This window comes from Pyrus communis, chromosome 1 (genome assembly GCF_963583255.1).
Source record: "Pyrus communis chromosome 1, drPyrComm1.1, whole genome shotgun sequence".
Taxonomy (NCBI): Eukaryota; Viridiplantae; Streptophyta; class Magnoliopsida; order Rosales; family Rosaceae; genus Pyrus; species Pyrus communis.
This window is the reverse complement of record NC_084803.1, coordinates 18,566,083-18,593,846: the sequence shown is the minus strand read 5'-3', so window position 1 is coordinate 18,593,846 and position 27,764 is coordinate 18,566,083. Positions and strand designations below refer to the sequence as shown.

Sequence of the window (27,764 nt, the reverse complement as noted above, 5' to 3'; positions counted from 1 at the left end):
AATTGTATGGTCTATAAGAACTGGTGGAAAATGGGTTTGAACCTCCAGATCTGAAGGATTCGAAGGGTGTGCTCAATGAAACGAAGAAGGAAACAATGAAGTTGGTGTCATTCAATGAGACCCTAATGAAAGATGTTTGTGAGCTTGGAATGATCCAAAGAGCAGTCTCGGATCAAATCTTCCCCATACACAACATGCATCCTTTTCAAGTGTTGCATCCTCAACGACACCAACGATGACTCAAAAGAAAATTTTGTAGTCACTTCTATATCTTTGCAATGACAGCAATGGTGATGTCGATTACCTTCAAGATCTCAACCTCAATGTTCCTGTTTCTTTAGGGCTACAACATGAGTATTTGAACATTGACCATGGTCATGGAATTATTTGCCTAACGGATTACTCAGAATATGCTTTTGTATGCAATCCGGCGCTAAAGGAATCCAAGCTTCTTCAAAAGTTGTGCCTAATAACTGAAATGTAATACAACTACATGTGGCAATTATTGATTGGTTAAGATGTAATAAGGAGAGATGTAGAGGATTGCCACATAAGCAAGTTAGTTAGAATTGTTGTGATATAAACTGGTACAATCTGTTGTAAACATTCATCCAATACATTTAAGTCTTTTCTTCTTCCGCTGCTAAGATCAATACTCTCGTAGTTTTCTTGCCTTCTTCGATCTCCATTTCTGGGATTTCTTTCATTCTTTCAGTTTAGTTATCATGGTATCGACTATCGAGCCTACGATCTTCCGTGGGTTGCGATTAAGCTCATCGGAATTTTTTTTTTTTTTTTTTGGAATACGATCTTCTCTGCTGCAATTTTTCTGGCGACTGGGAATTTTCTTGCGATGTTTCCTGCAATATCGATCTCAGCAACTATGGCGATCATCTCTGTCTATGCAACTAAAGTGGAATCAAAAGAAATTTCAGGTTCTCTATTTGAAGTTCTGCAGTATATCATATTTTCTTGAAATTTTGATGCAATTGAGTAGTTTGTGTTCTACATTCTTGATTTCTTTGCTGAGATAGTGTAGATTTGATAAATTTGTATATGAAATTGTGAAGGCCAATGTCATTTCTAGTATTCTTAAAGAGTTAATTTGCACTTAGTAGTTTGAGAAGGCCAAAGCCATTTACCTTGTGCTCAGTAAGAATCCAAAGGCCAATGCCAGTGATTCATGAAGCCTTTCATTTGAAGATTTGTTAAAAGTTAGTTTCTTTTTCGAAGAATGTTCAAAGATTGGTTCTTAGAGTTTATCAGACATGGCTTCTTCATCTGAAAATTGAGGGTTTACTGGGAATGTTGACTATGAAGCCGAGTGATCACAATTACACCAAATGGTATTTTCAATTCAAGTTAGTGCTTAAGGGGTATAAACTATTTGATCATTTTGATGGTTCTGCTATCTGTCGACCCAAGTTTGTGTTAAGTGCTGAAACTGAAGTTACCAAAGAAGTGACAGTTGCTTTTCAAGAATGGGAAACTATAGATTTGTCTTTGTTGAGTTTGTTAATAGCTACATTAATTGATGATGCTATTGAACACGTTATTGGATGCAAGGTTCTAAAAAGAAACTAACTTGTGTACATGTTGTGTATTTGATCAACAAGATGGTTTGTAAGGCATTACAAATGAATTCACTTTTCTTTTGTCTTTATGATAAACATCCATCACTGCAAGATTTGAAAGTATATGGTTCTGCAGTCTATCCATATTTGACGCATTATAATGACAGCAAATTCCAATCAAGAACTTCAGTTTGTGTGTTTTTAGGATATGCCTCAAGTTATAAAGAAGCTATATGTTATAACTTGCAGACCAATAAATTGATTCTATCTAGACATTCTTCATGATGAGTCTGTTTTTCTAGTAAAATGTCAACCTGCAGTGATTTCAAGTAAAAATCATGTACAAAATTTAGTACATTCAGCTCCAATTATTGTTTAGTTAAGAGTTCAAAGTATGCAAGACATAAGAGACAATGAAACAGTTCAGTCAATTTCTTATGATACTTCACTACTAGAAGCACCAGATGTTCCTTCTGCATTTACTGAAAGTTCACAAGCTACAACACAAACACAGGAATCTAAATCATAGTCATCACACTCATCTACTAACGTATCATCTGCATCAACCCTTGTTACCTATCCTGGATCCAACACAACTTCAGGTATTGCTTCCTCTCTCTATGACTGATTGGGATCAATCTTCTCATTCTACAACTAATGATGTTTCAAGATCTCACTCTATGCGAACAAGATTACAAATTGGAACTATTAAGAGAAGGGATTACACTGCATTTCTAGCAAGGTTACTTGAGTTACAATCTTTAAAAAATTGATGATGGTTCTATGTGTTATGGTGGTTTTTCATTTTTTTTGGTTGAAATTGTTGGTTATGAAGAACCAAAGAATTGTGAAGTTGCTGCAACCAATCCAAATTGGCAGCAAGGTATGTAGGATGAGTTTAATGCTCTTAAAGGGCAAGGGACAAGGACTCTTATACCTCAACCTCATGACAGAACAATCATTGGGAGTAAATGGGTGTACAAATTGAAGAAAATTCCAAATGGCAGAATATCTAGATACAAGGCAAGATTGGTTGCTCAAGGATATACACAGAAGCATGGGCAAGATTATTTTGAGACATTCAGTCATGTAGTAAGGCATAGTACAGTGAGATTAATTCTTGCTCTTGCTACAAGTCACAAGTGGGAGCTTAGACAATTAGTCATAAAGAATGCATTCTTACATGGTAGAAATATACATGAAACAACCACAGGGTTTTGTGGATTCAAAGACTCCAAACTATGTATGCAAACTTGTCAAATCCTTGTATGGACTCAAACAGGCTCCAAGAGCCTGGAATTCGAAATTCACAGGTGTGCTACCATCTCTAGGATTCACAATGTCTCAATCTAATACTAGCCTATTTGTTAAAACGGATGGCAAGGATATTATCATTCTACTTTTATGAGTAGATGATATTATATATCCTAACAGGTTCAAATACTTCCAAAATTCAAGCTTTTATTACTACACTTAGTGAAATATTTGATTTGAAAGACATGGGAAAGCTGACTTACTTCTTAGGGTTACAAATTTAGTACAAAAACAATGGTGATGTGTTCATTAGTCAAGCTAAATATGCAAAAGAACTCATTAAAAAGGCAGGAATGGAGAGTTGTAAGCCTGCACCAACACCTTCAAAACCACATACACAATTGTTGATGTTTGTGGGTCAACCTTTAGTTGATCCAAGCTTTTACACAAGCATTGTTGGGGCACTCCAGTATTTGACAATCAGTAAGCCTGATATTGCCTATTCTGTGAATTTTGTATGTCAATATATGACAAATCCAACTGATGCACACATGTTCTTGGTCAAAAGGATACTCAGATATCTCCAAGGGATTTTACAATGTGGTATTACATATTACTCAGCTTACGATTCACAAATTTTAGCATATTCAAATGTTGATCAGGCTGCTGATATTAATACAAGAAGGCCAATAACAGGATATGTGGTATTTCTTGGTCCTAATCCAATATCTTCACAATCTAAGGAGTAGTCCATAGTTTCTAAAAGCTCCACAGAAGCTGAATATAAGGTTTTGGTAAACTGTGTTGCAGATGTGTGTTGGATAAGGTCAATTATGAAAGATTTACATGAGTTCTTGAGTGCTCCAGCTTTGTATTGTGATAACGTCTCAGCATTGGCACTCAGCACCAATCCAGTGTTTCATTCAAGAATAAAACATCTTGATACAGACTACCATTTCATTCGAGAAAGAGTGCAAAAGAAAGACATCATTGTTCACCATGTTTCTACAGACAATCAGGTTGCTGATGTACTCACTAAAGGCTTGCATAGTCTTGTATTTGTCAAGCGTTGTATCAATCTCAATCTAGGAAATCCCAACTGGGGTTTTTGTTGTTGTTTGGGGGGGGGGGGGGGGGGGGTGGGTGGGTGGAGAGGGGGAGGGGGGTTTGGTGTGTGGGGTAAGATCAATACTCTCAGTTTTCTTGCTTTCTTCGATCTCCATTTCTGAGATTTCTTTCATTCTTTCAGTTTAGTTATCAGTGCCTTCGTCTCCTCCCCGAAAGAAATAAACATTGCAGTCCACAAGAGTAGCTGTGGGATTTGGTTACGATCGAAAATCGATTGCAAGGTTGTTAGATCATAATGCATTTCGAGGGTTTTTGGATTTTGTTTCACCCTCACACGGCAGAGTTGTATACTGTGAGTTCAAACTCTTGGAGAGAGGTCAAAGTTGATATGCCTAGTACTGTGGTTTGGTCTCCTTCTTCCCAAATGTACTTCAAGGGTTTTTACAATTGGTTTGCCCTAGAGCTAGACAAGCAAACCCTAGATGAAAACAAGAAAGTCATCCTGTCGTTCGACATGGATGACGAATTATTTTCTGATATATTCTTGCCAGATAATTGACAAGATACAAAAGAATTTTATGGAAGCCTTACAAAATGAGGAATGAATCTACTTCTTATGGTTGCCACAGTTGAACATGTAGTTTCCGATAATTTCGATACCAGAATGCTTAAAGAACTTCATAATCGTGGTGTGCTTATAGAACGTTTTCAAGCTTTTGTTTTTATGCATAGTCTCATTTCAGTTAAATGAGAGAATAGACTGATGGTAGAGCTAATTCTAGTAAATAGCAGTATAACTAATTGATAGGAGCATATTTATGCGACTTAAATGGCTTGTTCTCGTACATTTACGTTATGTTTCTTTAGTTATTTTAGTACTTTAAGCTATTTTCGTGTGTTTGTAGGTCCAAAGGGCTAAAGGAGCAAAAATATGCATTTTGGAGACTTTTGGAGCACTTTTGGGCTAAGGACGGATAGCTTATGCTTGAAGCCAAAGTATTGGACGAAATTGAAGACCTAATTGGAGCCAAAGTGTTGGAACCTTGTTCTCTTTAGTTTTAGGACATTTAAACCTTTCCTAATCCCAATCATGCCATGCATAACACACATCCATTCTAACACATTGTCATTGCACATGCATTTCCTTCATTAGTTAACCCACATGCACTTATCACTTATCATCACCACATATCATATCACTTAATCACTTATCACTTATCATCACCACTTAACCACTTATCATATCATAACCACATATCATATCACTTATCACTTATCACTTAACATATCATCCACCTACTTCACCTACAACATCCACCTACTTCACCTACAACATCCACTTCACCTACAACATCCACCTACTTCACCTACAACATCCACCTACTTCACCTACAACATCCACTTCACCTACAACATCCACCTACTTCACCTACAACATCCACCTACTTCACCTACAAATGACATAGCCATATGTTCCCTCCACTACTCCTATAAATACCCTTGCATTCATTCATTCATGGAGATCTCATTTCATACACAACACACCACAAACACATCCCTTTCTCTCTTAGCCGTGAGTCTCCCTTAGAATCCAAAAACCATCTTTCCATTTCCATCACTCCTCACTCCATTCCACACTTCCATTCCCCCAAACCAACTATCCTTAGACCTTATGCTACAATAAAGAGGAAGAGAAGAGGGCCTAAACGTTCATACAATTCAAGTTTGAGTTGTTGGAATGTTTAGGTGTTTCTTTGATTTCAATGTTTAATTTTAATTCTCTTTGTTTTGTATGAGGAACTAAACCCCCCCCTTAGCTAGGGGGTGATTCGAAATATATGTTTATGCTTGCATTTTGATTTGATTACTTCTAATTGCATTTCATAAGTTGTGAATTCAATTTGTTTAACTGTTTTATTGATAACCTATTTATGTATGTTTATTGAGAGTGCACGCTTAATTTTCATGCATGAATATGACGCTAGAATATAAGTGAGTTTCACCTAATAGTTATGAACTTATATTCACAAGTAGTGGAGGTTGCTTATAAACAATCGCGTTAAATCAATTCTTGGCACGAGTTTCATGTTCATCATAGTAACGAATACCTCGTCAACACTTATAGTTTTCATAATGCTTAATGATCTTTGATTGTATCTTTATTGTGCTGTTCACGTAAAGGACTTTTGGAGAATGTTGTGAATTGCGTTGCGCTAACCCATCCAATTCATTAACTTAAGGAAAACTTGACGGTTAATTTAAGCGGACCTAATTAACCCGGGGTGATGAGTTTCATAATTTATCGAAAGATCAACCGGAAATCTTTTTATTATGCAAGTGTAACATATGTGGAGATGACCCCCTTAGCCATTCTATCATCCATTCATTCCATTTCATCAATTTCATATTTACATTCTGTTTTAATTTGTTCATTTAATTTAATTTCGTATAAACTTAAATCCCCCTTTACTTTAATGTCAATTTAGTTAGAAATCATTTTAGTTTGTGTTTTTAAAAGCATTTTGAGTTTTTGGTTTGTTTTAGAGTTTTAAAGTTTAGTTTTACATTCTTTGAGTCTAATTTAGTGTTTTATATTGCGTTTTTACGTTTTTGAGTCAGTTTCCAAGAGATTAACAATCCCTCCTAATCCCCGGTCCAGAACGATCCCTACTTACACTTATACTACAAATTGACAAAAAGAGGGTTTAATTTGTGCGCGTGTAAATCCCGCATCAAATTTTGGCGCCGTTGCCGGGGATTAGAAAATTTGCTAATCCCTTGGATTGTTTATTTCTGTATTGTCTTTTAGATTTAGTTTTTTTTATTTGTGTTTTGTTTGTTAAGAACAAGATGGCACTTGATAATGCTTCTCTTTTGTCACAACTCATGGAAAGGTCCCAAATGCAAAGAGTTGATATATTTAATCTTCAATCAAGGAATAACGTGTTTTCCAATACTTACAATTCGGATTGGAGTGATCATTCAAACTCTATGTGGTGGGAACCTCAAAATGCTCAACAAGGAGGATATTGGCAGCCACCACAACCTCATATTCAATATGCCCAACCAAACTCAAGTTCGTCAATAGATTATAATCAAAAGCTTAATGAATTAATTTGTTTGGTGCAGGGCTCACAAATTCAAGACAATGAGGCTCAACAAGAAGGATATTGGCAGCCATATGAGGAGTTCTATTCAACGCCTATGCAGCCACCACAAAGGTTGGACCACTTGGATAAGCAAATTGGGCAGATCGCGGAGTTCGTAGGACAGTTTCGAGACCAAGGCGAACTCCCTAGTTCAACCATTGCAAATCCGAAGGGAGAATTTGAAACTGCCAAGGAAATCATGTTGAGAAGTGACAAGGAGGTTGGAACGGACCCTCAACCATCAAAATCAAATCACAAGGAAGAGGAATACACCCAACCCACGGAAAGGGTGGAAACACCTTTACCGGAGGCACCTATTGCTCCTATGCCATCTAATACAGGTATGGTTGTTCCAAATTTCATTATTTTTAACCCTGTTCCAAGATTCATGACTTCCAAGGAAGAAGAAGGTGAAAAAGACATCTTGGAAGCCCTTCCAAAGGTGACAAGTAAGGAATGTCATGAATTCATCAAAGAGGACGTTCTTGAAACCACAAAATCCAAAGAAGTTAAATTTGATGACATTGGACAAGTCATAACCATCACTTGCAATCTGGCCAAATCCAATATCCCGGAAACTTTCAAAGGAGTGGTGTTTGTCATTGAGTTCTCATCGAACAAAACAAGTAAGTTTTTTTTTCCAAATTCCATTAGATTTTATACTAACTTGCTATTTTTTTTGAATCAGGCACCTACACTAGAATTCAAACCACTGCCGGTTCACTTCAAGTATCACCTTCCTTTCAAGGACCAATTCCATGCCGTTTGATTTTATTTATGTATGTTAAAAAAAAAAAAAAAAAAAAAAAAAAGATACTAAACATGGAGAAAGGTGGAGCTTCACAAAGGTTGTTTGCGTGAAGCCCCACTACGAGGCGCAGAAGCGGAAGGCATAGAAGCGGGAGGCATAGAAGCGGGAGGCATCGGAGCGGAAGCCATCGGAGCGGGAGGCATCGGAGCTAGAGCATTCCAGGCCTCAATACTTGGCCAAGCGCTAGATGACCCAGGAAAAAGGTGCCTCTGGAGATAAGACGCAAGCCTTTGACGGTCACTGTGAATTCGACCCTCAGATTCTTGCAGCTCATCAAGCTTCCACTTCATCCCCGACGAATAGTTATTTGCAAGCACATGCAAACTTCTATTCTCGTACTTAAGCTGCTGGATCTCTTGCTTAAGTCTTTCCACCTCTGCCATCAACGATTCCACTTGGCGGGACCGAGCAAGCAGGCGTTGGCCCATGTTGGACACAGAACTCGCACACTGAACACTAAGTGCGAGGGACTCTTGAACGGCCAACTCATCGGACCGTCCTGACAGCAGCCTACTATCTTTTGGAGTGAGGAGGTTTTTAGCTACTATTGTAGCTGTTGTGGCGTCCTGCATCACAGAGTCTTCACCTGAAAGAGGACCGTTAGAAGATAAAAAAGAAGGGCGCCATACATTACCTTGACGGGGCGCAACCGGATCGCTGCTGAGACTCAAATCTAAGCTAAGGTTCGATGAGTTTGCCATTTTTTTTCAACGATGTTCAAAGAGAAGGGGTGGATGGAGTTAAAATTTCACAAAGGGCCGGAGTCGAGTTTCAGGAATGGGAAATCTTCAGAGTGTGTGTGTTGGGGTGATTGATAGCTCTATAAAAAGCCAAGACGACGCGTCCACCGATTCAAAGAGCCGGATTTTCCGGCGTAATTTAGGCGACGCCCCCTCGGCTTTTCAAGAAAATGCGTTCAACTTTGTCAAAAGATTTCTGACAAAGCTGAAAACACGTGGAGGCCATCATCGCATCTACACATCTTTAGCCGACAAGCGCAAAGTTCGGCGACGCTTTCTCTGCTTTTCAGAAGACGCGTGCAGCTTTGTCAAAAGGAGCCGCATCTGCACTACCACGTGTCGTTCAGAAAGCGAAGGGGCGTCGTTCAGAAATCGAAGGGGCGCCTGCTCAGAAATCGAAGAGGCGTATTCAAAGATCGAAGTGGCGCCACTATTTCAAAGAGCCGGATTTGCGGGATCAAAACGTTTGTCAACACGGGTAAAAAGTACCACCACTTGATATTATCTCTATATATGTCGACCTTCGTCTTTTATGGCAGGGCAAACCTGAAGAAAATGCCCAACTCTCCCTCACCTCTGAGGGCGCACTCCCAGCAAAGCCTTTCAAAATACTCAATTCTTTCTTCTTCCCCAAAGATGATACTAGATGCCTGGATTACATATGACCCAGGAGGAAACGGCGGATTGAAGCATGTGCTGATTCATTCACCGCTTCTTCAAAGCAAAGGTATCTCATATCATCAAGGTCAAAAGCAAAAGTATCTCATATCATGCTCTTTCCCTGTCTTTTTCTTTGTCCTTGTTCTTACTTGCATGGCAAAGTAAAAGAAGCAATCAGCCGGCACTTGGAGTCAGTCTTCCGATCTGGAGCCAACTGCCTGGAATCTATTCCTGATTGCTTACCTAGCGTTGCTCTCGAGTAGTCATCTTCAACGGTTGATACACTTCCAGAGAAGGGACCACTCCTGCAAAGATTGAACAAAGAAATAGATAACAGGAGGAAGCTCAGACCTTCGGGGGAAACCAAAAGAACCATCCTGCTGCCCAGTTCAAGAAGTAGCACAAAGGAAAATCAACGATGGGCAGAAACCAGTTCAAGAGTAAGCCTGTGGAATCACAAAGATCAAAGCCTCAATGCAATCACCAAGGAGAAGAGGGAATTTACACTCCATAACCAGATTTGCGTCCCTAAACTCTTCTCTTTGTTAATTACATTATGCCATGTTTAATATGCTTAGTTGCTTTTTGTGTGTTTACTTATGTTTTGTGTGAATCTATGCTTGAAACATTGAGGACAATGTTTGATTTAAGTGTGGGGGGGTAACTAAAGTGTTTTGATGCAAATTCGTAGGGTTTTATCCACCATAACTTCTAATGTTGTTCCTTGCTGTTTTAAGGTGTTTTTAAGTTGTTTTAAAGTGTTTTAGTGTGTTTTGTTTTATAATTCGAAAATCCCATAAAAATTTGAAAAATTGTTTTGAAAAACCCAAAAAGAGTTGTTTTAAAAGTCGTTTTTGTGTGTTTGTGTCTTAGGGTACCTTCCAACACAATGATAAGGATTTGGTTTATAATTGCATGACGGTTAGAAAGAGTTATAAACATAGAGAAAAGTTTGATTTACTCTTGGTATATGCTTGGTTATGGTTATAATGTATGACTTCACATGCAATCATAAAAGAAAAATTCGTTTTTGTAACATGCTTGAAGGAAGAAACTCAAACAAACGCTACATCCCTGTGAGACTCGAGCCATTACTTTCTTTGGAGAGTTATTTTCTGTGATTCTTTATTTTCTAAAGTTGTTGCATGATCTCATTATTCCTTGCTTGGTTGCTACTTAGAATGCAATTGTATCATGATAGAACTAAATGCTAGAACTCATGCCCATTTCATTCAAAGCATGTTATTGATTTGCATAACACATATTCAAGAAGAAGTTGTGTAGTGACCACCACCATAGCCAAATAGCCTTACTTCCCATACTTCGTATATGTTGTAAGTTTTAACCCCGTTGAGCCTTGTTTAGCCTTTATTCTTTGTTTACCCACATTTTCCTCACCTAGCCTAGTTTAGGACAATCCCCACCCTTGTTCTTAAAGTTTAGTGAGCATGACTTAAATGAATTCCTTTTGAGTTACATTATGCAAGAAAATGAGTGTGGGGGAGTAAAAGTTTGTTCTTACGTTTATATGTATGTTTTGAGATTTAAAAGAAAAAGAAGAAAAGAAAAAAAAAAGAAAAAAAGAAAAAGGAGTGAAAATAAGTAAGAATGAACTCACGAGCGTTGATGGTTGAAGAAAGGGTCCAAAAAGTTGAATATGGCCCTAAGTTTTGTGTGATTTTCCCTTGGGTGTTCAAAGTTGACTTCTGCGTTCTTAAGGGAATTCTAAGTGCCTAATTCAATACTTTGCTCACTATTGCTTTAAGAATGTTTGTTTATCCTTCACCTTTCATTGTTAGCCAATACCCTAGCCCCGTTACTACCCTTTGACTTCTATATTGAGTGTTATGTATTTCAATTGTGGAGTTTGAACTTGGTATGAGCTTATGGTGTCACTGGTTCTCGCGTCTAAGTAGTAGCATTCCATTCATGAGATCATATCTAAACATGCTTATTAACTCCAGAAAATGCTTTCCTTATTATAACATATGTGAGTGTTCGTCTACATGTTTACATCAATCTTCTCACATATACCTAGTGTAGGGTGTGTAGTCAGAAAATCTGTGTGAAAAACGAGAGTACATCTAGTAAGAAATTGAGGGAATTCTCTAAAGGCATGTTACTACATTTGAAATGTGTTTTAATTGCTTAATTGTGAACTAGTATGTGGTGACTATGATTAAGAATGTACTTAAGTGTAAAGATGGCTCAAATCTGTGAGAATAATGATTTTTAACTTGTCATGTGCATAGTCTCATTTCAGTTAAATGAGAGAATAGACTGATGGTAGAGCTAATTCTAGTAAATAGCAGTATAACTAATTGATAGGAGCATATTTATGCGACTTAAATGGCTTGTTCTCGTACATTTACGTTATGTTTCTTTAGTTATTTTAGTACTTTAAGCTATTTTCGTGTGTTTGTAGGTCCAAAGGGCTAAAGGAGCAAAAATATGCATTTTGGAGACTTTTGGAGCACTTTTGGGCTAAGGACGGATAGCTTATGCTTGAAGCCAAAGTATTGGACGAAATTGAAGACCTAATTGGAGCCAAAGTGTTGGAACCTTGTTCTCTTTAGTTTTAGGACATTTAAACCTTTCCTAATCCCAATCATGCCATGCATAACACACATCCATTCTAACACATTGTCATTGCACATGCATTTCCTTCATTAGTTAACCCACATGCACTTATCACTTATCATCACCACATATCATATCACTTAATCACTTATCACTTATCATCACCACTTAACCACTTATCATATCATAACCACATATCATATCACTTATCACTTATCACTTAACATATCATCCACCTACTTCACCTACAACATCCACCTACTTCACCTACAACATCCACTTCACCTACAACATCCACCTACTTCACCTACAACATCCACCTACTTCACCTACAACATCCACTTCACCTACAACATCCACCTACTTCACCTACAACATCCACCTACTTCACCTACAAATGACATAGCCATATGTTCCCTCCACTACTCCTATAAATACCCTTGCATTCATTCATTCATGGAGATCTCATTTCATACACAACACACCACAAACACATCCCTTTCTCTCTTAGCCGTGAGTCTCCCTTAGAATCCAAAAACCATCTTTCCATTTCCATCACTCCTCACTCCATTCCACACTTCCATTCCCCCAAACCAACTATCCTTAGACCTTATGCTACAATAAAGAGGAAGAGAAGAGGGCCTAAACGTTCATACAATTCAAGTTTGAGTTGTTGGAATGTTTAGGTGTTTCTTTGATTTCAATGTTTAATTTTAATTCTCTTTGTTTTGTATGAGGAACTAAACCCCCCCCTTAGCTAGGGGGTGATTCGAAATATATGTTTATGCTTGCATTTTGATTTGATTACTTCTAATTGCATTTCATAAGTTGTGAATTCAATTTGTTTAACTGTTTTATTGATAACCTATTTATGTATGTTTATTGAGAGTGCACGCTTAATTTTCATGCATGAATATGACGCTAGAATATAAGTGAGTTTCACCTAATAGTTATGAACTTATATTCACAAGTAGTGGAGGTTGCTTATAAACAATCGCGTTAAATCAATTCTTGGCACGAGTTTCATGTTCATCATAGTAACGAATACCTCGTCAACACTTATAGTTTTCATAATGCTTAATGATCTTTGATTGTATCTTTATTGTGCTGTTCACGTAAAGGACTTTTGGAGAATGTTGTGAATTGCGTTGCGCTAACCCATCCAATTCATTAACTTAAGGAAAACTTGACGGTTAATTTAAGCGGACCTAATTAACCCGGGGTGATGAGTTTCATAATTTATCGAAAGATCAACCGGAAATCTTTTTATTATGCAAGTGTAACATATGTGGAGATGACCCCCTTAGCCATTCTATCATCCATTCATTCCATTTCATCAATTTCATATTTACATTCTGTTTTAATTTGTTCATTTAATTTAATTTCGTATAAACTTAAATCCCCCTTTACTTTAATGTCAATTTAGTTAGAAATCATTTTAGTTTGTGTTTTTAAAAGCATTTTGAGTTTTTGGTTTGTTTTAGAGTTTTAAAGTTTCGTTTTACATTCTTTGAGTCTAATTTAGTGTTTTATATTGCGTTTTTACGTTTTTGAGTCAGTTTCCAAGAGATTAACAATCCCTCCTAATCCCCGGTCCAGAACGATCCCTACTTACACTTATACTACAAATTGACAAAAAGAGGGTTTAATTTGTGCGCGTGTAAATCCCGCATCACTAATTTCACACATCAATTTTAATGCTGTAAACAAAACCACTTAATATCGACAAACATATCGACTGTTAACATGCTAGTTTATTGATAGTATAGAATTGTCGATATTATGTCCATATACTTGTTCGTTAAAATGAAATTTTATATAAGGAAAGAAAACGTCGATGCGACGTCTTAGTATTTAGTCAGACAAGATACATAATATATTGACCCAAAACTGTTGGAGAGTTTCCATTATATCCACATCATATTAGAACCGAACGTAAAAACTACAAGATTTTACATAGGCACACAAATCTCTCCATACATAGTGGACCGGAAAACAAGACTGAAAGCTTAACTCAAAATCCAGCAGCATGGAAATCCATGCCTCTTTGGTCTCTCATCCTTCACCGGTTTGCCTTGTTTCCGAGTTTTTGAATATATATCTTCGACTTTCACCACAAATTACAGCTTGTACGGCGCTTAAACTCATTCTTTCCCCACTTCCACGTATCTCCACCTGTGTAAAACCGTGCATTAGTAATTGCTTTCCCAATGAAAAGAAAAGAGACTATTCAATCCTTCTTAATATGTTGAACCATATCCATACATCATTATCATTATAACTTGGTCGAATTTTCATATACATATGGTTGGTCATCTTTTCTTTCTTTTTCGATTATAGTAACTAACCGAATATTAGCAAAGACTAGGGCCCCGAAAGATAACCAACAGAGCAAGAGGGACTTGCCCTTTTTAATCACAATCTAGTGAACAAAACTAAGAGGTAAAGGAAATCCACTTAAGTAAAGGTCAAGGACTCGAGAGGTTATATGAGACCAACTACTGTCACTTATATAATATACAGAGAACAAATGGAAAGAGAAAGGCATAGAGACACCAACCGGAATATTAATCTGAATCAGAGGACATTTGAGAACGTGGATCTAGTGTTGCAATCATTTTCGACAGCATCTCACCCATGTCTTCCAATTCATCCTTTGCAAATCCCCAACTTCTAACTAGCTCCGCCCCAGGTGCTCCTCTAGCAATCCCACTGCTACGGAGGCCGCTCAATCTATTCTGTAAAAATGGCAAGACGGCACTGCTAGACCGTAGTCTAGCTGCCATGGGGATGAAATGGACATCAAGTGATCCCCTTGATGGGGAACCAACAATTGGCGTGCTCAAAAGTTCACCTTGTTGGCCAACAAGGTTGCCAAAGATTGAAGGAAAAGGCAAAGGTATTGGAAGAGGACATTGAGCCACTGACAGATGGCAGAACATAGGCCTTGTTATTGCATGCTCATAGGCAGCATGGACTGTGTCCTTAACTTCAGAAATTGATGCTCGATGACCTCCTGTTGAACAGAAACAATGAATTAAAATATAATAAGCATCCGGTCCACACAAGGTCCAAAAGTACATTTCATACTTTTATTCCTTCCCAAACTCATCATTAATTCTCAAACTAATTTGTTCGGATACCATGTCAAAAGAGTGGAAATTTTAAGTTTCACCCATGAAAGGCTTTGTAATTCCACAAGCACAAAACTAACATTTCCTCTAAAGTAACAAATTAGCCATCAATGAAATGCAGTACAGATTCAGAGTGTAATCAATGACAGTGAACGTGATAACAAGAATAAGATGGAAGAAGAGCGCAGTTATCACAAGAGCGACATTTTTGGAGATATTTTTTGCCAAGAAATATAGATGGATTTAAGTCTCTCCTTAGTTATCTTGTAACCTCTGATAGATGGTTTTAAGTCTCTCCCAAGTTCCAGTTAACAGATACCACTAGATTTGATTTCTAGTGAATAAAATGTCATGACCAAACAAAAAAAAAAAAAAAAAAAAAAAAAGAAAAACTTATAACCTTAAGATTTTAGATCTATTTAATGCCAACGCTCAAAGTTACATTGCTCTAGCCAGTAGCCACTAAGGCAACTAAGCGTTCATTAAATTTCATATTCAGAAAATATAATCATTGAACAATGTGCCAAAACTGCACAGTATGAAGTATCCTGAATGAGCATGTTTAACGTTCTCTAGGTACTAAAAAAAAAAAATAATAAAGAAAAACTGGTGCTTCACTGATCTAGAAAAGTACCTGATCCTAGGGCCCCATGGACTATCATGGATTCTACTGACTGTAAATCCTCGACATCTTCTGCTATCTCTGGTGTCAATGGCTGCAAATTCCCTGTTAAATTTTGACCAACCCGATTCCCTGTTGGAAATGACAATAATTAACCAAAATCACTGCTAACAACTGAGGGTCTGATACAAAAATCGATTGAAGTAAATACCAGTTAAAGAAGGGGATGGCATTGCAGCATCCAGAATGGCAACCATATTCTGCCTAGCTTGCCCTGATAGGATTTGCACAACCTCACTAATAGTCACAGCACCAGAAGCATAAGATGAGTCTGCAGTGGGCCCAAGAGGTTCCATTCGGAACGGAAGACTAATAGAATGTAGGGTAGCAGCATAAGCTGCACTGCAGTGATAAGGCTTTTCATCATTGATGCTGAGAAATCTTGAAGCTTTACCTTTCAAATCAAGTGAAGAGAATATTATTCCACAAGAAAGTGTAACTTATTCGAAACAGAGAAACAAGAGAGTATCTACTCTCATAGAAACTGAATAGCAAACCACTGGTTCAAATGAAGCTTTTAGACCTAGCCCCCATATCAATTATGCCAACACTCCTTTTGGTGGGCCATTTAACAACCTAAGCAGAGTTCCTGGCAAATAGGATGACACCAGATATCCAAGGGGAAAAAGGGCTCTAAAATCACAATGTTGGACCAACACGTAAAATGAATCTGAAGAGACTTGAAAATCAATTGAATGAATAATGCATTCAATAAGTGCAAGATTTCTTACTTGTACTCAATGAGGGTAACCCGACTGGAACAATCAATTTGCATAAGGATGATAGCTTTGAAAATGAAACTGCATCGTGAAGCTTCCTACTAACTCTCTGCTTCTGGCTTCTGGGGTCCATGGAAGAACCAGGACCACGCACAGCATAGAGCAACACTGGAGCATTTGTGTATTCATCTGCAATACTCTCCAGAACATCCACAGCTAGAGGAGAGAAACCTCCCGAGTCATCAACGATGAATTGAAAACCCTGCCAAAACACAAAGACTCAAGTTTATACATAAAAAAATTCATGTTGAACACCAACATTAAGAGGCTTATGCAAAAAAGGAGAGCTGAAAATACTGGATACTACTTCTACCCTAGATGTTCAGAAGGCTAACAAAGATATACTTACCAAAGTCAGTATTAGCCTGTGCAGCGTTCAGTCTCTAAACAATTGTCCATGTAAACACAGCTCATGTAGTTTGGACAGTGAACACAATTGTCCATAACTAGAAGGACACTATTTATACATAATCTATAGAAAGTACACGTAGAGTATATTTGACAGCAAAAGATGGTTTGTATGGCAGATGAATAATTAATACAACAACAACAAAGCCTTATCCCACTAAGTGGAGTAATTAATGAAGACCAAAAAAGGAGAGTAATTTCAGAAATATGTCAAGATCTTTAACACAATAACTTGAATGAAAATTTTAGAAGGACAACAAATTCACTCTTTGAATACTGTCAGCCCTTCCGACTTCAGTATCTACATATGTGAAATATGCATGTACAATGGAAAACGGGGTTGGTGTAGAAGCCGCTATACCAAAGTAGGCATCACACACTCCTTAGTAGCTCACTTAACTAGCACTAACCAACAGCTTTAGAGCGAAACTCAACCCCTCCACAAAACCAACTAAGCCAAGAAAAATGTAAATAGATCAAAGTAAAGGAGAATGGTTTGTGCGACAAAATATACCTGAATATGGTCGCACTCTTCTACGAAAAAGCGAAGCCTCTCACTAACTTCTTCTCCCTGTAAACCTGCTGATAAGGATTCTCTTCCAATCCCGTAATTGTCAAATTTCTGAGGATCCACCCACAATCCACTCAATTCATATAAACTCTGGGGATGATAGTGAACTTTTGAAAAGTCAGTCCAGTACTGGACCCCATTTTCTAAACTCTCCACTTTGTCACTGTCCTGAATTTCTCTTCGACAACTCTTCTCCCCAGCATTGACACCATTTCCAAGAGTCAAAAGATTCACCTGCTCTTCCTCATACAAACTTTGTAAGAACAAATTCTTCTTATGAGGCTTGGCGACTTGAGTAGTAACATTACCACCCCTACACATTGGTCCAGGGGATACTAAATTCATATAGCATCTATGGTAACACATTCAAATTCACAATTTTTTAAAGCCCTAATAAAAAAAGGGTCTGACCATGTGTAAATGTTTGATGATGCAAATGAACTCTCATCATACAACGTGCCACGTGTACTCATAGACCCGAGGGAACCTGCAACAGGCAAAAAGAATGAAAATTTACGACTTCCATACATTCTAGGGCTCGTTTGGAAGTGACTGAAGCGCTTGTAGAGAAAATGCTTTTGGTTCCAAAAGCACTTTAAGTGCTTTTTTAGAATTCACTTGCGTTTTTACTAAGAATTGGTTCCGAAAACATTTTCACCAAAAGAGCTTTCAATCTTTTCAAAAGCACTCCAAACGAGCTCCTAGGCCACCAAATACACATACCCAATTGAAGTTTTAAAAGTACCTTGAAGATCAACCGAAACGAGGCGGGGAGTGTAAGTCACAGTGCCCTGTTCATGTCAGAATTCACCAGTCTCGTAAAGATGAACCATAAGCAAAACAATTGGTTTAAACTGTCTAAATTGTATAAATTGAAAAACTAAAAAAATCTGCAAACCTGGTGCGTCTCACCAGAGCGGTAGAGCACGTCCATGTTCAAAGACTGATTCTTGAATACCGGGTCGGAGTAAGGGTCCTCCGCCAACCCAAGTAGTTCATCCTTCAAACATATATGAATATGCTAAGAAATTTGCAGAAAGAAACAGTTAATGGGTTTTTGAGTAAAGCATTACAAGTACCTGGAAGTTCCAGAAATGGGAGCCCACGAAATTTGCAAAGCTTCCAACTTGGAGAGTGACGAATTCTCTCATGGTTCCGGAACTAGAGCTGAGAAGGGGTCGGAGAGAGGGAAGGAATTTGGAGGCAACCCTCGGTGAGTCGGTTGGTAGGCCACGCCGCCACGCAGTTCTAAACTTGGACTATTTAGGTACTGAATTAACTGGAATTAATTCTCCTAAAATTTTGAAATTATATCAATTTGCATTTTTTATATATTTATCCATTAAATTGATGAGATTTTTAGGTTATATAATGCAAATATAGTTTACAGGTCAATCGAGTTACTAATTTCATGATTACCATGTCATCACTTTAATGAACTTTTAAATAATTCATTAGATAAAATGTGTAAATGAATACAATTTCAAAACCTTATTGAAAATATGAAAAAATTAAAATCTTGTGGCTTCTATTAAAAATATCCAAATTATGAAATGTGCCAAGTGCGGTTGGCCCATTTAAAATAATGAGTGCAAAAGTGTAATTTACTCATTTAGGCATTTTAACAAACAGGTTGTATGCATACATAAACAACTGTTTTCCTAGCTTTAGATTAAAAAGGTTTTCAATTCAACCAGTACAAATCCATATAGGAGATGTCCATGGAAGGAAGAGAGAAGAAAACAAATTAAATAAAGTCTGTAATTTAGAAACAAAAATGATGAATAAAGATTAAAGAACAGATTAACCCACCGAAAAGGTATGCTAAAATCAAAGAATAAGTAGAAAGTCAAGAGGTAACTTAGTACTATGGTTTAATGGTATTCTTCTTTAATTGTAAGTGAAAAGTTTTACGTTCGATTCTCGCCAAATGCAAATTTGAACCACATCATTGCTAGCCATTGTAAGGCCTTAGGCAGTGAAGGCCTCCCGCGATTTAGGGAAAATTGGTTTGGAGCTAGGCAGGCTAGATGGTCCTAGGCGGTTTTTATTTTTATTTTATTTTTTTATTAATTGTATTTTATTTTTTATTTTTTTGGTTTCATGGTGGTATACTTATGGAAATGGTGCACCGAATTTGCAAATGATGGATTTACTACAAGTTCATCCAATAGTGAAACAAATTGGAGCACTTTTGAGGGGATACATACAAAGAAAAGAAATAAAATAGATACAACAAGATTAAATAATTTAGTCTATATCCAATCCAATGCAAGGATCATAAACAAGAAGAATTTAGTTTATCATCCAAGAATCCTCCTCATTATGATTAAATGTTTACTGTTTTTTAAATATTGAACTTTTTGCATGTATATACTTTTTGTATTCTTCTATTGGCACTCCAAATTTGTGTATACTTTGTGTATTCTTCTATTGGCACTCCTCACAAGTATATTTTTCTTTTTAAATATTAATGTTTTTTAGGGAATTGTTATTGGCACTCCAAATTTCTCATTTTACACTCCAAACTTTCTATATTTAGAAAGAAAAATATACTTGTGAGGAGTGAAGAATGAGATTTTTTGGAGTGTCAATAACACTTCCCTTTTTTTAGGTGTAAATAGGCACTTATTTACAAGATATATAATAAATTTACATAAATCTGCCTAGGCGCCCGCCGCCCGACTAGCACATAGTGTTTTTTAGAACATTGCTTAGCACACTCTTCCACTCCTTAGTATAGATAATATTATTTGTTAAAAAAAAATAGTAGAAAGTTGGGATAGGAGGAGGGAAAAGGGAGAGGGAGGGGGTTAGGGTGCGCATTGAGTGGGTTGGTTGAGTTGGATTTCAACCCGTTAGCTAGTCTAATAGATTTGGGTTGCTATTATTGAAACAATTTTCCACCCAAAAGAAGGGGCAAACCTAACTCACCCAAACCACTCTAAGGCGGGTTATGTTGGGCAAGTTCTACGTGTTGGGATTATTGATATTCGCATTAGTTGGTTTTAATCGTGTTAATAATACTTACAACGCACCTATTAAACGAGTAGTCGAGTTTTCACCCAAAGTAAAATGTTAAAATTTACAACTCAACCCAACTAAATTAGCATAGTTTACTTGTATTATTATTTCGGTCTCGCTTTGTCCCCTCCAAAACCCCTTACCGCTTGTGACTTGTAATCAAAAGTGCGTAGCTCTCTGTTGAACCTTCCAAAGGCCTCAATGCAAGGTCTAACATCAATTGAAAGAATTAATTGATTAGAAAGTAAAGTGCTTAAAAAATTATATATGTTTAGTGCCAATCTAACACTTAGACCTTGAAAATTCTCTATATCCTTACTCATCACCTAGGCAATACAGGGTGAGACCACGCTGCAACCGAAACCACCTGTCATTTTTTTTTTCATGCTTTTCAAATCCATTTAACCCAAATTAAAATACTTCACTCTAATTTCTTCATCCTAACTTCCTTCCTGAATCCCTTCCATGCTACCTCATTAAGACCCGGCCACCAACAAGGTGACAATAACACCACACCAAACTTTTATACCTCGTCCACATAAAAATAAAAAAATAAAAAAATTTAAAAAAAAATCAAATCTGCCACTATATCCGGTTAACCATTATATTCCTAACAAACATTAATATTAACAGAGAGACTACAATTAACATGGCAGCATACACTCCATAAAGGAAAATTGGAACATATTTTATATAGAGATGTATATATTCAGCATGGTTTTTATCTGAAAAGGTTCCTCAAAACCAAATCATCTACATGATACTAACGTTGACGTAGATATTCACAATTTGACACTACAAGCATTTGTTTAACCACAGAAATCTCGATACAAGAACAATATCCCCCCTAAACATACCCGTAGATAGTGGCGAAACCAAGAATTCTCGGGAGCAGGAGCAAACTTATATGCGTGCAAGGTTAAAGAAAAATGGCAACAAGCGAATCTTTTTATATAGTAATGTCTTCCATAATTAATCAATACATATAAATTATAGTTGTTGTCGGTGATGTTTCATGTCATGAAAATGTCGCATAATAGGCTCATTATCAATAAAAGTAAATACATCTCTCTCAATGTAAACAACCATGTTATCACTCAACAATTGATCTCTCATTTTGTTACGCAATGATGTTTTCACAATCTTTATAGCAGAAAAAGCTCTCTCCACCGAAGTGGTTGCAACAGATAACACCAAAGCCAATGTAAAAAATTTATACACTAACATATAGCTTTCACGCCTCCCAGTTCATTTTGTGAGATTTAGGTTAACAAGGTTCATTTTGGAGGTAGTATCTACGAATTGCTTCTCAATAATTGGAGAAGGATTTAAGCACTTTTTCTTGTAGTATTGTTCCATGACGTAAGTGTATAACGAAAGAAAAAAAAATATCTTAGACCCTTAATCCTACAGTAGACTATAGGGTAATATCTAATCAAATCACGAATTAATTAATCAATACTAACAATCATATGAATAATCAAGAATTCAATTTTTATTCTAAACCACAATTAAAAATTGGATAAGTTGATTAGGGTTTATAGCAGTTACTGCAATCAATTTTATATACTTCAAGTTCATATGAATAATTTATAATGTATAATGTATAATATATATATATATATATATATATATATATAATGTGTATAATGTACTTCAAGTTCATATGATTATTATTAGACCATGTGCGATTCAAGTTCCTATAATATATATAATGTATGAATCCTCTTTTATGTACTTCAATAAAAAAAAATTAATAATCATAGTATTCATATGAATAATGTATAATCGATAACCATAAATTAAAAAAATTAAAAAAATTAAAAATTTACCTCAATTGGAGCGGCTAGCGTGGCGTCTGGAGCTTGGTGGCCAACGGAACAGGGTTTTCTTGTGTTCAATTCTGGGATTTAAGACAATTTTGAAAATTGAAATCTGGGAATGATGGTGGGGGGATGGGATTTGTAATTTATGGGCAGGGGTGGGGGTAATAATTGATACGAGTGGGAGGATTGGGATGGGGACTAGTGGCCCCTCCCTCTTTAAATTTTTTTTTATTTGACTAATGCAAAACTACTTCGTTTACCAAACAAAAATTAATTATTTTTACCAGGCCTAAAATAATGTCGTTTTGACCTGGATTTAAAGAAAAAAAAAAGAACCTGCAAGCTTGTAGTTCCTAGATTCGAACTAGGAACCACCGTGGATCCTAGATTCCGGCCGAACCAGAAGGGTTCAAGCCTTGCTCCTGCCTTTGTTTTCCGACGAGCGAAGGGGCGGTCGCCCCCCTTCACTCCTATGTAGCTTCGTCACCGCCCGTAGATCGTTTCTTTGCTAGTTTAAAAACTGATCTGTTACTTATGCTCCAAAAATTAGTTGGTTGAGACTTTATTAGTGGATTATTTGTTGGTATAAAACAGTGACAGTCCAAACATTTAGGCCAACCAATATCTTAAGTCAGGATTGTGCTCCCATACAATCTAAAGAATCCATAAACCCGACAAATAATAAAAAAAAAATGAAATCAAATAGTTGACATTCAAGATAATTAAAATATGAAAAAATTTGGTACTAATTAATCATCTTTTGAAATTTTGGGGAAAAAAAAATTGTTTGAAATATTTAGGGTATGTTTGGTATCTTATTTGAAATTTTTTATTATTTCTCATAACATTTTTTAAGAACATTTCTTGAAAACAATTTTCTTTAAGACTAAAAAAACTTGATTAGTTTGTGATTTAAAATTTTAAATCTTACGACTTAAATGAGACAAAGAGATCCAAAAAGAGGGGATCACAGAAAAGGGAGAAAGAGGAGAGAGGAGGAAAGAAAGTAAGAGATGATTGAAAGAATGAGAAAGAAGAGAGAGGATTGGATGAGATAGAGAGGTAGAAGAGTGAGAGAAATAACCGAGAGAATGAAGAGAGCGGATTGGAGGATAGACAAAAAAGATTAAAAAAAAAAAAAAAAAAAAAAGAGGAGAGAAAATGAAGAAAAGAGAGAGATAGATTTGGAGTGAGAGGGGTGGAGGGAGAAAAAAGAAAAGAGCGAGTTTAAGTTTAAAAACTCACTTTTTATGTTTTTAGATAATATACTATATTTTTTAGGAAAAATGTTATTGGCACTCCAAAAATCTCATTCTACTCCTCACAAATGTATTTTTCTTTTCAAATATAGAAAGCTTGGAATGTAGAATGAGATTTTTGGAGTGCCAATAACAATTCCTTTTTTTAGTTAGTCTTAAGTTCAGTTTTTTAAAATAGTCCTACCAAACAAGTTTTTAAGACCTAAAACTTGAAAATTGTTTTTGAATTTAAAAAGTTGGATTCAAGTAGAGTACTAAACATACCCTTAATTTTCTGAGCATAAGATTCTTGGAGGCTCACTCTCCTATCAACTCTTTTGAGAGATTCAATAGAAGAAAAAAATTATTTTGCGATCTTGAAGGTGACTGCTTTGTCTTTACATGGTCCTAGCTGTAAGATGAGGATTATTCGGATGTTAATTTAAATGGATAACATTAAGTAATGTAACCCATTAATTAGTCTGAGAGTAGAAATCGATTATACGATTAGTTAGGTCTCCAGACTTCATTTGACAGTGACTCTGAGAAATTGACAAATACCTAACCGTGTACATGACCAGAAACGAAGCTATTGCTTCAGTGAATACCATGCCGTTTTGTTTGGAGAGTAATCTGGGGCAATCCATTAAGATTGAAAATAATAAATATAGTAGCGTGACATTGGTTTTGCAACAGAGAAAATGCTAGGATCGATCGCTAACACGCTTCAATTACATCTAACTGTGAATACATTTTGGCCTCCACATGCATCATGGTCGGGATCAGTCGGTGGACGTGTGCCACTGACCCTAGGAATTTTCTTGCGGCGGAAAATAAAAGTAGTTTGGTGAAGCGAGAGAGAGAGAGAGAGAGAAGCTGGCATGCTACTAAGAATTCGAGGACAATGCAGGTGCAAAGGTTAACTGGCAAATCGACGAGATTTTTAGAATTCAGTTCAGTTGGACAAAATTTTGATCTCAGAGCTTGTTGACAAGCATTAACACAAGAAGCAAGGCAAGCCCTCTATTTTGGACATGGAAAGGGGAATTGCCTGCATTTGTACCTATTCTCCATTCAGGATGGACTCAGGTTTTCATGTCGAATCCTACGATGAAAGGGTTCGATCTCTTCCAAGTCCGGAACTGTCATATCTGCGACCGCGATGTATTTCCAAAGGAAAACAGTATGTAGCAGATTTCTTCTAGTCCATAGATCTCAATTTGAATAACACATTAAACTGAATAACGTCATGTTGGGAAACATTAACATGTTACTTCCTACATTAATCAAGGGCACATTACATGATAATAAACCTGTATAAAAGAACCAGAGGAAGAAACTTGCTCTACAATGGCAAATTCTCCGCTTATTACTACTATACGCTCATAATTCCCAAATCCAGAGACTTTGATTTTTCCCCATGGATATTTGTATCTGCAAAACTCATGCGGGATGATGATTGTATGAGACTCTATACATCTCCAGCTCCTTGGTGGTGGTGGTGGTTGTGATTCCCACTTGTCCAACTCTGTCCATCCGATTTCTCATCCTCTTCACCTTCCCTGCTGTCACCCGACTTGCCTCCAGTTGTGGATCGACCTTTGCCAAACCCTCCTGCGAGGAGAGGACCCTGTGGAGAACCAGACTGTACGTTGTTTGCCTTAGCATGCTCTCCGCTGTGATCCAAGGGCACGAGTAAGTCATTGCCTTGGCCAGCAGCCGAAGAAGGCGGGAGCTTTCGGATGTGAAGGCGGTATTTCTGCACAGATATCAGACAAAAATATGAGCAAACAATCATCCAGTACAGTCAGAAAAAAGAAAATTGTGATTACAGATGAGAGAAACTTGAGTAATTAACCAACCTGCAAGTGGCTTTTAACTTCATCATTGGTGAGACCCTCCACCTGCATAAGTTCTCTTATCTGCTTAGGAGTGGCTACTACAAAAAACAGACTACACAAATTAGAAACAAGCACATAAAATCTAAACATAGAGGAGAATTCGATTCGAATAATTCAAAAAAAAAAAAAAAAGGACTAAATTCAAGTAGTTTGGCAGCATAAAGATCAAACATTTTCTCCAAAAACCAACAATAAATCTTGAAACTCATCAAATTTTCCAATTCTTAGTCCGAGAATTAATGTCAAATTTTTTCAATTAGCACAATTAAAATATTTTCGGGTCATAAAGCTCCAACCTTGTGTTCCTCCAAGCTGCTGAAGGGCATCAACAAAGCGGCGGTGGAGCTCCGCCGACCAGCACCGCCTTTGTTTCCTTAAGGGTTGCTGCTGCTGCTGCTGTGGCTGCTGTTGGGGTTTGTTCTGTAATTTCAATTGTCCTGCCATACCAGAACCCGAACCGCCACCTCTGCAGCCATGGTTGGTCTTAGAGTTTGCATTTGCAGAACCAGCCAGTGTTTCAGACATCAATGGAGTCATAAGACAAAGGTTTGGAACCACGGCAACCTCCTTGTCTCCCTTCAAACATGGGTTTGCAAAACCAGACAACTCATTCTGACCCTTGAATGCCAGTAATGCCCCTCCCACGCCTTTCTTATTACTCAGCTCAATTGCGTTCTCCGCCGCCGACCGATCATCTTCCTCATTCCCCTGTAAAAACAAATCCAAGAAAATATGAAATTTCAGAAAACCCCCAATAAAGTTTCAGTCTTAAGAAGAAAAAAAAGGGGAAATTTAGAAATTAACCAGTTTAAGTTCAGAGTCGTGTTTGGTGTAATCAAAAACATTGATGCTTGTGCTCCATAGCTGCGCAGAGCTCATCCAGTTCTTCTTGTCAATATTTTCCTTTCCCGAAACTGCCCCTCCGTCCTCCTCAGAATTACCCTTCAATGGTATGAACTCCGCCATCACCGGCCGCTCTTCCATTCGCCTCCACCGCATTCCTTCCTCCTTCAACCGCTCAATCACTGCATACCCATCAAACCAAATCAAAAACCCATCTCAAAAATATGATCAAAAACCAAATCCTAGAGAGAGAGTTTAGAGAGAGACCAAAAACCCACCATCCTTCAGGAGAAGCATGCAGAGAGGAAGCTCCCGCTTGAAAACTTCAATCTTTCTGAGTTCGTGTTCCAGTCTCTTCACGTACCCATCGAGCTCTGAAGACCTCTGAGAGCCGTCTTTAATGGCGGAGAGCTGAGCGAGAAAGTCGGTGATTGTTTTCGGGACGAACAGAGGACTGGAGTCCAAGCTCAGCAGGTCCATTTTCTCTCTCTCTCTCCGTTGTTAATTTTCTCCCTCAATCTCGATTTCGAGCATTGCCCAGATAAAAACCTGATAAGGAACAGAGAGGCCAGAATTTATATGGAATATGAGATTCAGGACACACAAAGATTCAGTGGTTCGCATAAGCGGATCCTCGCGTCTCCGGGTCAACTCGGTGACTCAGTTCCTTAACTCGGGAACGAGTTTTCACGGTTAACTAAGGGAATCTTTGGAATCCGTACTCACGCGGCGAAAATGTAATTATAAATTAGTATTTATTATTTTCCTTTTTCTTTTACTTTCGGTTGGTATTTTGTGGGGTGTTTCTTCGAGATTCTTTGTTACGTGGGCTAATATGAATAGTTGACCTTGTTGTTTTAATGCGAGAAGAATAAGGGCAATCCAGTCATCTTCTGAGATTTATGTTTTTATTTTTCGACAAAAGAATATGATACATCTGAATTTCATCTAAATTGTAGAGAATGAAATAGATTTGGATCTAGTTTAGAAAGACGCGAACCACTAACGCAATTTATTGTTATTTTGCTCAAACACTCTTAAAAACACTGTCAAAAGAAAAAGCAAACTGCAAGTGGCTATATACCATAATGATGAAAAGATGTTATGCATTTGCATAACGACGTGAGTTTAAACTCCGTCTATAACTAATTTAATATGTTAACGCTACTGCTCGACTCAAAAAAAGAAGCAAAAGAAAAGAAAAAAAAAGCAAACTACCTGTGAGAAAAAAAAATTTGTAACTTCTATTTTTAATATCAAACAAAAATTACACAAATACTTCACTTCCCCTACTTGTACAACATTGTAAATGAAATAAATCAATGCTTCAAAATTTACACAATACATGAATATGTAAATATTACAGAGGAAAAAAATAGCATGAATTAGAGGAAAATGGGCATCCACGTATAAGAGCATCTCTGATGGGCTCTCTAAATGAGATCTTAACCAAAATATAAAAAGACAGAGCTGATCTTTTAAGATCCTTATTTGAAGACCTGTGAGGTCTTTTTTCATATGA

At 37.1% G+C, this 27,764-nt stretch overlaps 2 protein-coding genes across 4 annotated transcripts; both read right to left on the bottom strand.

Annotated features, from left to right (window-relative positions):
• Positions 1–13,727: 13,727 nt before the first annotated feature.
• Positions 13,728–18,683, bottom strand: LOC137742182 (uncharacterized). 2 transcript variants are annotated; one of them, XM_068481973.1, is made up of 10 exons: positions 18,490–18,683; positions 18,309–18,410; positions 18,156–18,201; positions 17,822–17,897; positions 17,354–17,723; positions 16,384–16,633; positions 15,804–16,046; positions 15,605–15,724; positions 14,397–14,852; positions 13,728–14,011 (listed from the first exon to the last, which is right to left on the bottom strand). In XM_068481973.1, the coding sequence occupies exons 1-9, from the start codon at positions 18,559–18,561 to the stop codon at positions 14,404–14,406; spliced, it is 1,728 nt and encodes a 575-aa protein (XP_068338074.1). In that variant the 5' UTR covers positions 18,562–18,683; the 3' UTR covers positions 13,728–14,011; positions 14,397–14,403. The 2 variants fall into 2 exon arrangements, with proteins under 2 accessions (XP_068338074.1, XP_068338082.1); XM_068481981.1 differs by having other exon boundaries at positions 15,804–16,040.
• A 6,014-nt stretch (positions 18,684–24,697) lies between these two features.
• On the bottom strand, positions 24,698–26,972 carry LOC137745639 (transcription factor HHO5-like). 2 transcript variants are annotated; one of them, XM_068485638.1, is made up of 5 exons: positions 26,521–26,972; positions 26,204–26,424; positions 25,696–26,107; positions 25,361–25,434; positions 24,698–25,257 (listed from the first exon to the last, which is right to left on the bottom strand). In XM_068485638.1, exons 1-5 carry the CDS (start codon positions 26,720–26,722, stop codon positions 24,970–24,972), a joined length of 1,197 nt encoding a protein of 398 aa, XP_068341739.1. In that variant the 5' UTR covers positions 26,723–26,972; the 3' UTR covers positions 24,698–24,969. The 2 variants fall into 2 exon arrangements, with proteins under 2 accessions (XP_068341739.1, XP_068341730.1); XM_068485629.1 differs by having other exon boundaries at positions 25,361–25,437; positions 26,521–26,970.
• Positions 26,973–27,764: the final 792 nt, after the last annotated feature.